Here is a 16,788-nt window from a genome sequence, read left to right as displayed (position 1 = left end):
GGGGTATTTGGTTTTGGTAATCATATACATTTATGCTGAGCCTCTATTAAAATGTTTTCAAGTATTGCCAGGAAACCAGTAAAGATTTTTCTCTTTGGCCTTTGACTTCCTCTTAGCATACATCCTTATGTTATGAAGGTCTTCTTTCTGCAATTCAGCGTTACCAGAATGGGCTTGTGGGATGCAGATGTTGTTGTTACAAATATGGTGAGCTGGAGTACAGTGTGGTCATCCTTACAGGGGCTTTTTGATAGTAGCAGCTTGAATCAGTACTATGCATTGCTCAGAATAAATCAAGAGTAGCTCCTCAACCTGTGCGTTCTCTAATTGGTCCATGAAGCAATCATTTATCATATGTAAAAATACATTCTCTTTATCATGTCTTTTTGTACCACCAAGCTGTTTGCAGTTATGATACAGACTTTAGTTGAATATGACATAATCTTCTTCCTACTGGAGCCTATCAAATTCAATACGCAGGGATTCGTATGCTCATGTAAGCATGTGTAGAATATTTTATTTCACTATCATTTTCATTGTGTTGTCTCTTCTTTCACTTATTGAACACTGGTCAAGACCTCATCTGGGGACAAACGTTTCTTTTTTTTTTCCTGTGGTATTAACACTGAAATGAGTGCTTCATGAATATTCAGGAATAAATGTTCATGATGCTCACAGGAAATGGAGGAATAGCTTAGTTCCCATTTTATAGATGAAGAAATAAGACATAGGTAAGAGCGAAGACATCCACTTATTTTTATGTCAGTTTGTGGCGCACACACAATCTGTTGCTTGGTTTGGTTGGTTTTTTTAAAGACTGTTTATCACTGTGTGGCACTTAATATGCATCAGTGTCATTGTGAACAAGATTAGACCCCAAGGGCTCAAACTAAGTCCTCAGAAAATGACATGTGCACCTGCCCTGCCCTCTCTCATGCAGAGCGGCTTTGTGGAACATCAGCTGTGGGATCCAAATATTCTGGGTAGTTTCAAGCAACATAAAATACGAGACTATCTTTTTTCTCTTGAATCCTAGCCTTATTTGCTCCGTGCATTTTGTCTTTTGTAATACACAAGGGAGAGGTCCTACAGCAGCAGTCTTTATTGCAACGACCTGATCCTCCTCGCAAGCAGAACTGTTTCCTGTGCTTCATATGACCCTGTTAATGTCTAGTACTGCTTTCAGTTTGATCTTCCATTGTTTTCATGTAGGAGTTGCCTGCTTGCCTGTGCATTCACCATACCTCATATCAGTATTCAGCCATGTTCACCATCAAATCTTTATAATTCCAGTTTACATGCATTTTATAGTGCAAATCTCATTCATTTCCTTTTCTGTCTCTTGTCTTGCTGCCCCACACTCTCATCCCTCAGGCTTTCCTGGGTGTGTGTCCAGCTAGCTACTTCAGATGGGCTGCAGCACTTTCTCCTGCACCTTAGGGTGAGTGCCTTGAAGGGAGTGGCTCCAAGTCCATGATGTGATTATTGGGACTAGAAGTGCACATGCTGCCTTCTGGCCTCGCTTTGGTAGGGATCCCAGTGTGCAGCTGCAAACAGTCCAGTTATGCAGCCCCTGTCCTGTACCCTGCTGCCATCCCAGATGGCTCTGAACTGGTCCATCTCTGTCTCTTAGTGTCCTCGAGCTAGTTCTGTCTGTCCTGTGTGGTTTAGAGAAGAAAGGGAAGTCCTACAGACCTGGTTCTCCACCAGTTCAAGATGTCACAGGGGAGTAATATAGCTATATTCCTGTCCACAGACAGTTGCTGATATTTACACTAGAGAAATTAGATGGTACTTGTGGTCTACTCCCTCTAGGACACTAAAATCCTCCATGATTTCAGTGTGTTGTCACTTTTACTGACTGTATATTGTGTGTGTCCTTCACCCAGCTAATGTGGAGTCCTGGCTTCCTTTTATTTTGTTTTCTACATTTCAAATAGACTGTTTAGATGAAAGTAATCTGTGTTAAAAAGCTGCTAACTGACAAGCTATTGATTTGTTTCCCCTATGTATTTCCTCAAAGACAAAGCATTTTTCCTCACATGCTTTTTATTTTTCCTCAGTGCACTCTGTGGATTTTTGTGCTTTTGACATTGTGGCATGTCCATTTGTCTCTTTAAAATGTCTCCATTTTAATGTATGAAGTATCTGGGTGACCAAACCAGAATGCTGAAGCCCTCAAAAATGCATCTGACGGGCTGGTCAGAACAATAGTAAATCAAGTGTGTGAGGCTCTTCAGTCTGCTACAGCAGAGCTGCAGCGTCTATTCTACATGCTTGCTTTTATAAAAGAAGAGACTGTAAAAGTGCCTTGTTCTTTTAAGAACCTTAGACCCATGGTAAGAAACAAAAGCTCAGCTTTAGTTGTTTGGGCTGCGAAAGCAAGAAGAAATTCCCAGAGTCCCAATCCGCAACAACCATCAGCAATCTCCTCTGTCTATCTTTGGGTTGTATATCATGAGTTAATACCTGCAGGAGTTCTAGCACGTGCTAAATAAAGTAAAATTAGGAGCAAACTTGGCATCCCGAAACTGTGGTTAGCCTTAAAACTCTTAAGAAAAAATACTTTTTCCTTTCCACAAATTTATTTGTAAAGGCTTGGAGAATATATCCTGCTGTTTATGTAGTTAGAGAATATGTTCCTCAAGTAATTGGAGAGTGGGGGAGTGAATGAATAACTGAATGAATATATGTGATAAATGAAACAATGAATGAGTGGGCAAGGGCAAGAGTGAAATGATGAACTGAGGATGAAGTGGGAGAGAGTGAAGGAGAGGGGGGAAGAATGACGTGGGGGGAAAGTAGCGGGGAAAATGACATAAAAGGGAGGAATGAATCAGATGAAAGAGAAGGGCAGAAACGGAAAACTGAGTAATTAATTTAGGAAAAGATCAGAGAAGAATGCTGGCAAAAGGCGAAGCATGCTCTTGGTGGGTTTGTGACAACATAGATGAAAGGAGAGAAGAATAATTGGAATTGAAATAGGAATGATCTGAAAAAAATTAGAAAAGTCAAAGGCTGACTTGGCAAGATAATAAGGCAGGATCAAAAGAAAGAGGTAGGGAAGATGCTGAGAGACAAGTGAGAAGTAGTAGTAGAAGGAAATGGCTGCGCCGCTGGCAGACCCGGTTTGGTTCTGGCTGTGCCTCTGCTTTCTTTGTATGGCCATGGCCAGGTTACCTAGTGCTCCTGGCTTTTGGTAGCCTGGAGATAATACTCTAGGGTTGCTCAGAGAATCAGTTAGTGAAAGCACAGGAAAAAAGTCGATTCTATTATGAAGGTATTGTAAAAATGAAACCCAGTAATTTAGGATCAAATAAAACTGCCCTCCCAGGAGGCATACTCCGTCCTCACCTCTTCGCCTGCCCTGCAGTACGCTTTCTCACCTTCCAGAATTGAGATTTCTCCTTCACGGGAGGGAGACCAACAGAACCCAAAGCAGAGCTACAGATGTCCAAGAACCACATTTTGGGAATGATTGCACAAGTGTTGCTATTGCTAGTCAGCACATTTAGAAGTGACTGTTGCCAATACTGATGGTTTTAGAATATATAAATATCAGAATGAAATCATGTTGATAAGTTAGATAGAGAGGGATAAATAGTTGCTGCATTTTTTGGTAGGGATTTAGCCTTGTTCATTCATAGAAGGTTGTGATTCTAATTCCTCATGTGTGAAGACGAAAAAATGTCCCTGAATTCTTGGATGTTCCATCTAGGAAGTATATAAACAAATCTAGTGCTTCATAATGCTAATCCAAATAAAGAGAAGCGTCTCTGAAGGGGGGTGGGGTGAGCAGTGTGTGAGTTTACTAAGCTCTCTATTATATTTAAAATAACTTTCTTTTATAGTAAAAACACATGCAATTATAATTAGGCAAAGAAAGCAAGCCACAATCCAACTTTACTAATGCTTTTACTGATACTATTATAGTCTTCCTTTAAGTGGTAAAATGCTTTGTCGCCTGAATCAACTAAGAAAATTACTTTTCCCAATCTCTAAAGCAATTCCTTTTATAGCTTCATCTAGTAAATGAGCAGCCTGCTCTCCAATAATGAAGGGCAAAAAAAGATGTGGAAATTTTTTTTTTAAATATTCTATCAAACTTTGTTGTACACTAGTTATTTTACAGGCTCTAATGAATCATCAGACTCACAAAACATTTATACTCAGAAAATGCTATTTAGAGGAATGATGACTTCTGCTAAGGGGAAAGAATTGAACTGATCATCAGTGCTCTCATTATTCAAAGTTTTATTCAAAATAATCTGTGACTATTGATATGAAATACCTTAAATAGCTCAAAAAGAAGTAAAAATATGATTGAAAAATACTGATGTCAGAGTCAAGTCAGTGCAAAATGAGGATTTCTTTCATGTTTGCTGCATCAAGCAGCAAAACCTGTTAAAAGAGGCATGAAATGTTTGCTACTTTCAATAAAATTATTAGAGGGAAAGGAAAAGCTGTTTGGATCTTTTTAAGTTACACTAAATTCTTGTGCACAGACTCAATTTAACTTTTCTGTTTTTAAAGATAGTCTAAAATGGAAGTCCTAAACTTTGTCCCAAGCAGTAAGGGTTTCTATAGCAGATACAGTACAGAAATCACTGACTTCAGAGGCCAAATCCAGGTAGGCAAGCGTAGAGTTGAAGCATGTCTGCTTTCCTGGCTTATTCCATGTAAAGAACTGTAGTGTTGGCTGCTTGCATTTGTGGGGTACTTGCTTATCAAATATCTGCTGGGTGGCAGCATGTGCCTCCCAAGGCTGTGGTGACATGGATGTGTCTTTGTTAAGAATAGAATAGACATTTTCCAGTGGAAAATGTAGAATGTAAAATTCTACAGTAACAATTAAAAATCTTAAATAAACAGACAAGTACACACCGCACGGTTTAAGAAAAAGAAGTGGAAAGAAAGGAAAGAACTGTTACAGTGCAAATAATAAAACCCCATGGAATTGACAATGATAATTTACTTTTAAAAATCATGTTGTTATATATTTTGCATTAGAGAAAGGGGTATCAGGCGTCAAATCCTGTTTTTAAATACTGTGTTTTTTTAACATGGGCTGCACTGCATTTTTGTGGTTTTCCTTATGGAATCTCAGTGCTTTATGGATTTATGGAAGCACTCTGTCTTCTGGGTGAAAATGAGAAAGCCGTAAGTTTGCTCTGGAAACTGGATGTTGTGGTTTAACCTCAGTCGGCAACTGATCACCCCACAGCCACTTGCTCACTCCCCCCCGGTGGGATGGGGGAGAGAATCGAAAGAGTAAAAGTGAGAAAACTCCTGGGTTGAGATAAAAACAGTTTAATAATTGAAACAAAATAATAGTAATAACAATAATGATAAAAGAATATACAAAGCAAGTGATGCACGATGCAATTGCTCACCAACTGCCGACCGATGCCCAGCCAGTCCCCGAACAGCGGTTGCGCCCCCGCCCCGGCCACCTTTCCCCCAGCTTTATATACTGAGCATGACGTCACATGGTATGGAATGTCCCTGTGGCCAGTTTGGGTCAGCTGTCCTGGCTGTGCCCCCTCCCAGCTCCTTGTGCACCTCCAGCCTTCTCAGTTGGTAGAGCACGGGAAGCTGAAAAGTCCTTGACTAGTGTAAGCACTACCTAGCAACAACTAAAACATGGGTGTGTTATCAACATTATTCTCATCCTAAACCCAGAACACAGCACTGTACCAGCTACTAGGAAGAAAATTAACTCTATCCCAGCCGAAACCGGGACACTGGATTTCCATCTTTGGAAGGACCAGAAGTCTGCAGTTGTATGACTGTCTTCCTTGTTTGCAGTCTAAATGAACATGCCCACACGTGATTCATTAACTGAGCTACCTGCTAGTCGCAGGGAAGCTCAAATAGAGTGTGCCTGTGCTGTATCTATTCCATAGAGGAGACCTTTTATCTCTATGCTGTTGTATTTGTTATGGTTTGTCCACCCTGCAATTAAGATGGACCTTTGGCTTTTTGTCAGTGAATCAGAAATTATGTGTAGCTGGATGGGTAATTATTACAAAGAAATATTGTCAGGCCTCTCTTTCATCTCTCCTGTGACATGGGGTGGGAAGTGTTTTGGTTATATGTTCATTTTTTCTGCTGAGTAAATCAAAAGGGCCCAGCAGGCAGCGCAAAATGCGTTCACATGGGTGAGAGCTGTAACACTTAGGGTACTTAGCTGAGAAATCAGTATTTTGATTACTTGGACTAGTAACACAGGCCAACATTTGACATCTTCAAAGCCACTGTAAGGGCATATTTAGATAAATGTTACCTTGGGAACTAACTAGCTCCCAAGATGTCGTTGAAGTTAAACAAGCAATTGAGAGAAATTAATTCTGACCTTTCCTTTGTTCTCAAGAATCTTGCCATCCTGCATCCAGTGAGCAAACTCTGCACACACGAGGATCCCCTGACAGGTCTTTTCTGGATCTTCTGTGTCACTGTGGACCCCTGTGTAAGCGCGTGGGAAATGTCATCCCAAGCAAATGCCAGCATTGCCCTCCTACCTGCTTTGTTTGCGCGAGGCAAATGGTTATGCAAGATGAAAGGTAAACAAATACTGGGGCTTGCCACCTGGAATTTCTGAGAGGCCTGATTTTGAGAGGAACTGAGGCTGCAATTATGTGGGCCTACCTTTAAATGGCAGCACTGGCATAAGCAGTTCCTGTGTCTTGTTGCACCCAGCCACAAGCCACTTGTTCCCACACTTGCACTGTTCCTTCAGCCGTGTCGGAAAAATTTTTTACTGCCACGTGGTGAGCTGGACTAGTGAATTGTTCTACATTTGAAACAACCATTTTATTATTTGATTTTAACCTGGATCCATTTTCTGATCCAGTTCATTCGTTGGACCCCAAAAAAGCTACTTGGGCACAGCTGAGGAGGTGATGGAGGGAAGGAGAAGGGCTGCTGAAAATGAGATCTGTTCATGCCTTTATTACGGGTTTTTTTTTTTTAACCACGCCAGTTGTAACTCTGTAATACTTTGTTTTCAGTCAGAGAGCTGGGTTCTGTAATGCTCATTTCTCACTATTTCTTTTTCTTCCTGCTCTCTCCTGTCCCCACACTCAACTCTTGGCTTCCTCAGCTGTGTGGATAGAGCAGTTTCTGGGGCTGTGTTGCCTCGCGGAAATTATTTTAATCCACTGAATGAGTGAAAAACAAAGCAAAAAACCAATGGTGAGTGTAGAGGATATTTGTTCTCCCTGATCATGCAGGACAGAGCCTGACAGCATGTTACAGTCTGCTGGGGAGGGAAAGGAACCAGGCAAGAAGCTGGCTCAGTGCCTGGAGAGGGGGCTGGGAAGTCAGCTGGCAGCGATGGAGACCTCTCTCTTCTCACACCCTCAACTCCGCAGGGAGATCCTTGACTGCAGCCCGTCTGCTCAGGGAAGGTCTCTTGTAGCAGCCTTTCCTCCAAGCTCCAGCCAGGCCTGGACACGTGAGCTGGCTGGGGAGCATGCCAGTGGAGATGAGTGATGGCAGCACACAGGGGGCAGAGAGTGTTTTCTGTGTGTTTTCCCTGAACCACCCACGCCGCAGCCCTGAGTGTGTGAACCCATCCATTGCAATTCCAGTGGCTGCTGCAGGCAGGACCAGAGGGGCATATGGAGCTGCAGTCACAGATTCCTCTCCTGTGCACTGATTTCCTCAAAATTCTCTTTGTATCAGTGACCTCAGATCCTGTAAAATAAGGCAGTAAGCATTACAGTAATTTTTCATGAAAAATATCTACATCAGAAAGAGCCTTATTTTACAACAGGCAGCATTAACTTTGAGGGCTGGTGGTGTTTTGAGAAGCTGCGTGTGCACATAGTTTATGGCTGATTGTGCATTGGGAGTGAGTGGGAATTCTATTCATAAAGAAGACATATTTGTCATGCAGGTAGTTTGAGTGCTACAGTTCAAGGCAGGCCAAGGTGGTGTGAATGTAAATTGTATTGCGAAGGCTTTCTGGGGATTGCTTGAGCTTGTACTAGAACATAATTTCTTTGAGTAACTATGATTTCATTTTTTGTGTGTGTGGCAGTTGCATATGGAGCTGCTAAAGAAAAGACAGCAAGGTTTTTATTGTATGCTGTGCTGTTTTGTTTTGTTTTTTTAAATTACTATAGGCTTAGACTGATGAATAGCACGTAATCCCAGAGTGGCAGGACTCAGTCCTGGTAGTTTTTAAAAAGGGGGGCGGAGAGGAGCAGAGGGCAATGTAAACAAACAAGCTGATTCAAAGTTAAGGTGTAACCATCAGAGATTTCCCTAAAAGTCCTTGAGTGTTCGCTCTTTAAAATAAATCTGAACCATTAATGCTTCTGGGGCCAGGCAGACTTAAATTGCATTTCAAATCCAATATTCCATAAAGAGCACAGAAATACTAAATAGTCTAGTTTGTCTTTTAATCATTCAGAGACGTAGTAAAAATAACTTTGTTGTCAAGTTGTGTATTCCTCTGCTTTTGTACTTGTCCTCCTCTGAGTGCTGACAGGTCACGCTAATGGGGCTTCTGGAACAACTCCAGACTTCTTGCCATCAGTCGAGAAAAAAGCATGAAAATTCCTGGGGAGATGATCCTCTGCTTGGGTCACTTGCGTCTGCCCAGTATGAGGCAGCTGCTCTGCCCCTTGTGAGTAGGGTATGGAAAGCTCTGGATTTTTGTCTCAGTAGAATAAAAATTATTTTTATTCATGGGTGTACTTTGTGCTAAGGCTTGTAATTGAAAGCAAATAAATAAAATTAAAGTGTCTGTTGCAAAATGTAGGGAAGGAGACATTCACTTTATATATCTATATGTGTACACATTCATATTTCCTAGTGAGCAAACTGTATTTTAAAAAATAAGTTTGGGATCTAGGGGTAATAAAAGATCTTTTGTTGATCTTTCTGAATTAGCACATGATGATTAACTGCCTCTATACTGCCCTGAAGATTCAGCTTAGCTGAAAGAATACAGCAGGTCTATGGCACAATGGCAAGCGCCACACATGCCACCTCCCACCCGTGTGGTAGCCTCCCAGAGAGGCTGTACAGGCTGGTCAAGCACCAGCTGTGCTCAAGTGTACATATGCTTGTGAGCTCTCAGGTTCATGGTATGGACTACTTAAGTCTGCTCTTAACTCTGGCTTGAGGCCACCCTCCAAAAGGTATAGGTCAAAACGTGTATCTCTGTGCCAAGTGACTGTCAGCAGTGGGGTGAAACAGAGGCCATGGCTCGCGTTCTCAGACTCCTTTTTATAGGTCTCATTACTTGGAGTATTTGCTTGGGAATACACAGAATTAGGAGAGAGAAAAAAAACAGTGCTGTGAGCAAAGAGTATGGACATGGTGATGACGAGAGTGAAGAGACGGCAAGAATGGGGTAAGTGGAGGAGGGCAGCTGTTCTGCTGTCGCCAGCTTGGTGGTGACGTGGGGAACGGTGGTGGGGAGATGGGCAGTGGATTGGATGTGGTGCAGGAGCATTTGTCAGTTTCAAACTGCAAATATATGAGAGCGCCGTAAGCAGCGTTGCTTTCACTGGCCAAACTCATTTCATATACTAGTGCTTCCTTGCATCCTGCTCCCCCTTCTCCATTGTGATCCCTCTACAACCTCCCCTCTCCCCCATCCTACCAACAGCTCTGTGTAACTCCCCCCACGCCAATGTGTTCCCCCTTCCATTGCCTGCTGTGCCTCTGCAGTGTGCGCTTGACAAGCTCTGTTTTCCCCAAATGGGGAAGGAGAGGCGTTCAAAAGCCCCTGTTCATCTCCTCCACCTTTACACCTCTCCCATTCCTAGCAGGGGGTAGCGGAGCCCAGCCTGGCTCCACCACCCTTTCTCCAGGGGCTCTGCACGATGCACAGTCCCAACACGTGCCATCAGATCGTGTATCTCCATTTCTCTTCACCCTTTTTCTGCTGCAGCATACTTTCCTACTGTCAGGGCTAATGAGGTCAGGGCTCTTGGTGCTTTTCTCATCATTCTCTGCCTGTTGTGAATCACCCGTCACTGTTGCTGCAACTTCCCAGATACCTCTGTCTGGCTGTCCTCTCAATCCTTAAATCCTTCCCCTTTCCTATTTTTCTTTCTTTCTGGTTTTAAAAACACTATAGTGAAAGTAAAGTTGTGAAGACAGAAGGCCAATTTTAGCCGTGGTACAAGCAAATGCAGCTTCTGTTTCTTGGGCGTTATGTTTGCTAACTCCAGAGTGAGTTTAGCCTGTAACTGGTGCTGTTGAAAACTGTTGCAGGCAGAATTTGCATGTTTGCTTTCAAGGCAGCTGTGATAATAGCAGCCTAAACAGTTGCTCTTTCTGGGTCTTCTTTACAAAAATGATTTACCATATCCACCAGAGAGGTGATTTGGCTCAGTGATGTTGCCTCTGTACCAGGACAACCTGGTAATATCCTAGACTGCTCACAGGCGTTGGATCCAAAGCCTCCTGGTGCACCTTCTCCAGACTGCTGCATAAACTTGGATCTGGAGGCTGGCCCCGGCTTCCTGCAGTCTCCCACGAAGAAGAGTCTCCCAGTCTGTAGCCACCTAGTGACCTTGCTTGAGCAGCAGTAAAATCCACAGCTAGCATATGCTGCAACACAGCTGCCCCAAGATGCGCTTCTCGATGACACACAGTTTTTCATGATAGAGCAAATATGTGATGAGCTCTTGATTAAAGTCTCCCGCTAACTGCTTAGAGTGTTTTGGCTCAAATCTGTAGAAAAGGTCCTAGCCTTAAGCTCCTGTTCTTGAAGTCAAGCTTGCCCTGTGGCCTTCATGACATCATTAGTGGAGTACCTGCGAGCAGGCAGCTAGACCAAACAGGAGGTTGCAATGCTAGAAATGGTAAATGGCACTTGCTTGTGCCATCCTTCTTCTTTGGGATTACTTTGGGAATTGGATTTCGTTTGGAAATGGATAAAAATTCAGTCTTTCTGCAATACTACTATTGTCTCTTCTGTTTTCTTCCTCCATTATGAGACAAAGCAAGAGGCTGAGTGGCAGCGTGGCACCTCCCAGGGGCTGTGTTCCCATCACATGGAGAAGGTCTAGGCTCTCAAGGGCAGGGTCCCCTCTGTGCATCCCAGACTGCATCAGTCATCTCCCTTCTACAGAGTGCAAAACCTCCCTACCTAAAAAACAAAATACCTAGAGAAATGTCTGTTACTTAAAGCATGCTTTGATGCCTACAGTGGTCTTTGTTCCTACAGAAAGAGGGCAATCTGGCCCAGCCTTTACAATGCACAATTTTATGGGACAGGCAAATCCACTTGAGTTTTAAGTGACAGCGCTGGTTTTCTCTAAGATCTCGCCCTGCAGTTTAATCTTCAGTGAAACAAAATCATTAGATCTATTTTTTAAGAATCTGGCATCTATATCAGCAATCAAGCCTACAAATTCTGCCTTCTGGTTTAACTCAGTAGACCCACAGCTTTGTGTAATTGAGACTGCAGCATGATAAAGGGTTCTGTTATGGCTTCACATATTGATCAGTCCAATTTAATTTCCTTATGGGACCTGGACCACACTAGGGATGATGGATTGTGTGGAAGGCCTGATAAGCCTGTTTTAACAAAACATCTCAAGGGCTTCTGGAACAGAGGCAATTATCAATACTGATGCATGTTTCCTTTCATCAAAAGTTAGGGCTCATTAATAGGCTGCACAGCAGCTGGTGTTTGCAACACATGACTTTTTTTTAATTAACTTGGAGATACTGTTTCCTCAGCCTTATGAGTTGGCTGTTTCCAGAAGGAAAAGAAATTGGGTTCCAGGTTTTGATTTTAATGGTACGTGTGATAGCAGTATCTCCTGCACTGCTATGTTCGCTATTTTGGTAATTGAAGCCTAGATTATATTTTAGAGTGATAGTCCATCCCACTGTTTATGCCCATGTCTAAACTGCCCACGCCCACAAATCCTGGTGTTTTACAACTTTTGAATTTTGTGTCAGGTTACTGACAATGTCTGCTATTTTTAACGTTAGTATTACTGGTTAAAAAGTCTCCTGTTGTAACTTTGGCAATCAGCATTTTTGTTTGGCATTGGCTATTTAAAAAATGTTTTAAAACTGTGTTTATTTTTAGGCTCTCAGTTATGAGAAGGAAGCTCATTGTTGCTTCCGACTGTTTTACCTTTCCTATACAAAAATCCTAACATTTCATTTATAACCTATTTGATGTAGGTGTGTTGTGGGTGTTAAATTCATACTGCTATTTAATGTTGCAAATGGGATGTGTGGAAAGAAAATATGATCAAGGCAAACTGCTATGTTAAACTTGATTTTAAACAGTTTTCAGCTAAGTAGCTAGAAGTTTAATGTCTTACGCAACTGTTTTCCTTAGCTAGTAGGAGGAGTCGCTTTTGTTTTGTTTATTCATCAGAAAACAATTTAAACCATTTAACACCTGCTATAGTGTTTTCTGATTTTATTTCCATTTCACACACAGTATCATTAATTAGCACAGTTCTGCTCCTTAATGCATAGATTGAAAGTCAGCAGCAACACATTCCAAGGAAAATTGGAAAATACCTTTGTTTCTAAGCATAGATGAATGTGGATGGGTGATAACTAGAAAAAATTGGAAAGGTAACTGGGTTGCAGCAAATGTAATTGTACAATGAACCAAATTCTGTAACTTGCTCAAAATCCTATGTTGCATGTTTGGTGCTTCATGAAAAGTGGCACCTTAGCTGATTTTTCTCCTTTTCTTGATGTCTGAACTTCTAGAATCATTTGTTCAGGTGAGAATTACAGTTTTCATCATAAAAAAGAAATATTTAGCACTGGTAACTGTTGCTTAAAATTGCAAGTCAAGTGTTTCTTAGGAGGTCAGAAACAGGAAGTTAGATGAAAAGAAATATATTTTAGTTCTCTAGGTATCCTGGAATTGTTTTGAAGTTGTGACTCATATCCAACCATTACTGGAATTCATGGTATTGAAGATGCCATGAATATTTAATGGGAGATGGCTGGTACCATTACTGCCTTCCAGACTGCTGTTTACTGTCACTTCTCTTCCCCAGTTATTGCCGTGACTAAAATGTGAAGATGAATGGTTACTTTAAATTACCTTCAGCAATGATTAATTCAGATTAATCACCTAATCTTACAAACACTGGAGCACTGAAAGAACAATAATGATGTGAGAAGTCCCCTAAACTCACCTGATATTAAGTATGTTCTGGATTTAGTCCTGCGAACATACTGATGGGGCCAATTCAGACATTCCTACTCACGTGATGGAGCCAACGTGCTTTTACCCGACAAGTAGCTCCTTTGATTTCGGTGGCCTATAATCCTTATTAAAACTGTGGAGTTCAAAGTGGTAGGTTGAATGTCACAGATTAGGAGGATTAAGAGCAGTTTCAGCATGCTTTAGGCCCTTGCTTACTTCCTCACTCCTTAATTCTCTACCTGTGTTCCTCTTGTCAGGGTCTGTTCCATGCGACAGCCCACCGTAGGCTACCTCCTCGAACCATTGCACAGGGCAAAGGAGTAGAGTCTGCTTTTCAGGAAGGGGCTGTAATTGGGTTCGTATTTTAGAGGTCATTATTATAATATGTAGCACGTTTGAGTTACAGAATAGACCTTTAAAAATAAACTATTTTTAGGAGCATACAGTGCTGGAAAAAAATAGCAACTATTTGGTTCTAAAATGGAAGAAAATTAAGTAAACAGTATAATGCATGGGAATGTTCCCTATACCTGCTTTTCTGGAATATATGTTAATTAGGGTCTTAAACAGAGGGACAGTAACACTCTTTATCATTGATTTTAAACCTTAATGGTGTGTTTGACTACATCCCTCACTAGTTTTGGAAGCTGACGCCCTGAAATGTGAAGTTGTTTTCTTTTTTTAATAATGTAAATTATGTTATGTTAAACAATGCTATTTATTATTTTATCCTTAAATCTCTAGGTGCTGAAGTGTTGTATATGAACATGTCAGCATACAATGAAGGTCGGCTTCAGTCATCTTTCTGGATTGTTGACAAACAGCACGTGTACATTGGAAGTGCCAGCCTAGACTGGAGATCGTTGGGACAGGTAATTCAATTGAAAAAGTAATCCTATACCCTTTGAGGGTATAATGAGGAAAAAAAGTAATGTATTGAGGCCAGCAAATGGAGATGGATAGCTTTCTTTTTCTGATAGTTTGCTGGCAAAAGTGCCAGCATCAAAAACTGTGCTGCCACGGTTTTGATGACTCTTCTGTGTTGGCAAAAGTATAGTACTATAAATTTTATTTCTTTTCATTGGAATAGCTATCCTCAACAGTTATGCTTTGGATTAATTTTTTAAAATTTGATTGCCTTTATTGATTTCTGTGATGATTTTGTTGTTTGAAGATTGTAAGTTCCAGTTTACTTATTTAAAAAAAAAAAAAAAAGTGAGAAACCTGTTGGAAAACAAACCGCTATGGAAACTCTGTGGTAATGTCGTGAGCATGACCTAGTCCCTCTGGTCTGCCATTTAAATAAGGAAAAGCAAAATTTGGAAAGACTTCCAAATGGAAAGTGGGTATTATCCTGAAATACCCACCACCTTTGGGGAGGGAGAGATTTATTGGTACAGAAAGTCAAATAGCATAATGTTTTTGAAGGTTGTACATATTAGAGAGAATTCCATAGTTTGTTTCCTCCTAAACATGAGAGTTGAAGGATGTACCCTAAGGCCTCTGCCAATAACCAGCGCTGAGGACTCTATACAGTCTACAACCATTTTGAAGAAGTAATTCATCAGTAATGCAGCTTATGTGCCTTCTTGTAGGTATCTGTAGCTTTTTTTCTTTCCGCAGCAGTCTCAGGATTATTAATGGCTGTCGTGCTCACTTTTGCTACATACCACTGACTGTGTGAGGCTGCTGTTGATCGTATTTAGGGAGTGGAAGCTGTACTTTTAGATCTCAGTAACTGAAATGCACAACGGGGCGGGGGGGGGGGGGGAAGAAGCAGTCCTAGGTAGTTATTAGTTGCAGTAAAAAAAGCTTACTTTCTAAATATGAGCAGAATCTCAGAAACACATGAATAATTTTGAACATAGGTTCTAACGATTTTGTAAAGAAGGTGTGTGTTGGTTGTGTTGATGTTTTTAAGGTTTGTTTTGAGCTAAGAGACTGAAAGTCTGAATAAAACCAAATCAACCATTTTAGGAAAGAAAGAGTGAATAAACGCATTTTTGCTGTTCCTATGTGTATTCATTTATTTAAAAGCTAACTTTTTGAATGTTTACAAAGGAATCTGGAAAACTGGTAGAAAAGAGGATGTTGTTAGCAAACCAGAGAAAGTCTTGGCCAAGAGGATGTTGTATTTTTAGTCAATCTAAGAACATATAGTTTGGGCTTTTGGAAAGTTTAGAAATTGAATGTTTATACATTGTGCCTCATGAGCTAAACTGTTCGTATGTAATAACAAAATAGCTCTTCACAGAACTATTTAGCTTATAAATAGTTTAGCTTTGAAGCCTCTTCTAATTGGGGTTTTGAGTACCGGGTGAAAATAATAAATGTGGAGAAAAGAAGCACATCTACTACACAGATTATTATAGTTAATGATTGTGTTTATGATCTTCATAATAGATGCTACAACTCCTTATAGGTTTGGTCTTCTAATACTGAAGTAAATCTTAACTCTTGTAACATACCTACGTTAAACTTTGGTGCCAGTTCTTTGTGGGCCAGTGTTTCAAATAGGATTCCTCACTGTTAATTTTATCACTCTCTTTTCTGCATGTATTTGGACATTTTTTTTCATCTTATGGTCGTATAACAGTATATTTTTATATGTAGTGATCAGATGAAGCTCAGAAGAATATTTGCACAGAGCAAAAAGAAATCTCTCTGAATTGCAGTTAAAGAGAATCTGCTTTCAATTAGTTGAGAAATGTACGCTGGGGTTTCAGAAGAGCCTAAGGAAATTAGATGCTTGGCTCCTGTTGAAATCAGATATGAGTATCCAGTTCCATTACCCCAGAGTTACAGGTTCATAAATCAGGGCAACTATCAAAGAGATCTGGTATGCAGTTCTAAAATAATAATGTCTTGAACTTTTCTTTCCACATAAGAGGCAAAATAAGCACAGAACGCTGTCATTTTATTCTGAGTGCTTTCCTCAAGGAAAATGCTTTGCACACGCATGGGACCTAAACCAATGGTGAGCCGAGCCCTCACTGGGGAAACACATCTCCCACGGGTTCTCATTATTAGAGTCCCAGTGTAGCTGTAAATGAGGGATCAGGTTACTCTCCTCTGCTCTCAAAGCAACCTAAATGAGTAAGGAACTGAGGAAATAGCAGAGCAGATAGTGCCAGGCCTGTCCAAACCCATGCCCTTGCACTTGCTCTGCCTGCAGTAGCGGGGTAGGTCTTCTGCAGTTTTGCAGCGGGAGGCAGGGAACTCGCTGCAGATGTCACTGCACGTTTCCCGTTACAGCCTGGTTTACCTGCAGGGAAAGGACCGTGAAAAGGTAGGCTGGGCTGCTGATTAGTCACATATGGTCTCTTTAAAAGCTCATCCGACGTAACGGAACTGTGGTTATTGAATCAGCAAACCACTTCGGCCAGTATTACTAGACCTTGACAGCAAACCACAGAATAAAGTAGGTTTCTGCTATTCTAGAAACATATGGTACTTCGGCCTATCAAGCACAGCAGTTGTCTTCTCGCTCAAACAAAACATCCAATGTGAGTCAGTCACCTTGTAGTTAACAACATCTCATTATTCAGCAGCACAGTTTCAGTGTAAATTATGTGAGTGCATCCAGTTTCGCATCTAATAATATCTAAAATGCAATGAAAAGCTTA

At 41.1% G+C, this 16,788-nt stretch overlaps 1 protein-coding gene across 3 annotated transcripts in view; it reads left to right on the top strand.

The window, feature by feature from the left end:
- PLD5 (phospholipase D family member 5) overlaps nt 1-16,788 on the top strand; it is a 207,167-nt gene that overhangs the window by 146,368 nt on the left and 44,011 nt on the right. For 2 of the 3 annotated variants that reach the window (XM_076334200.1, XM_076334201.1), the window contains exon 5: nt 13,907-14,034. In XM_076334200.1, the coding sequence (XP_076190315.1) occupies nt 13,907-14,034 (128 nt within the window). Of the gene's footprint in view, nt 1-9,230; nt 9,368-13,906; nt 14,035-16,788 lie in introns of those variants that run through there. The other variant, XM_076334202.1, reaches the window with a different exon arrangement.

Source organism: Aptenodytes patagonicus, chromosome 3, assembly GCF_965638725.1.
Source record: "Aptenodytes patagonicus chromosome 3, bAptPat1.pri.cur, whole genome shotgun sequence".
Lineage (NCBI taxonomy): Eukaryota > Metazoa > Chordata > Aves > Sphenisciformes > Spheniscidae > Aptenodytes > Aptenodytes patagonicus.
The sequence above is the reverse complement of the archived record's forward strand: the minus strand, read 5'-3'. Positions and strand labels throughout refer to the sequence as shown.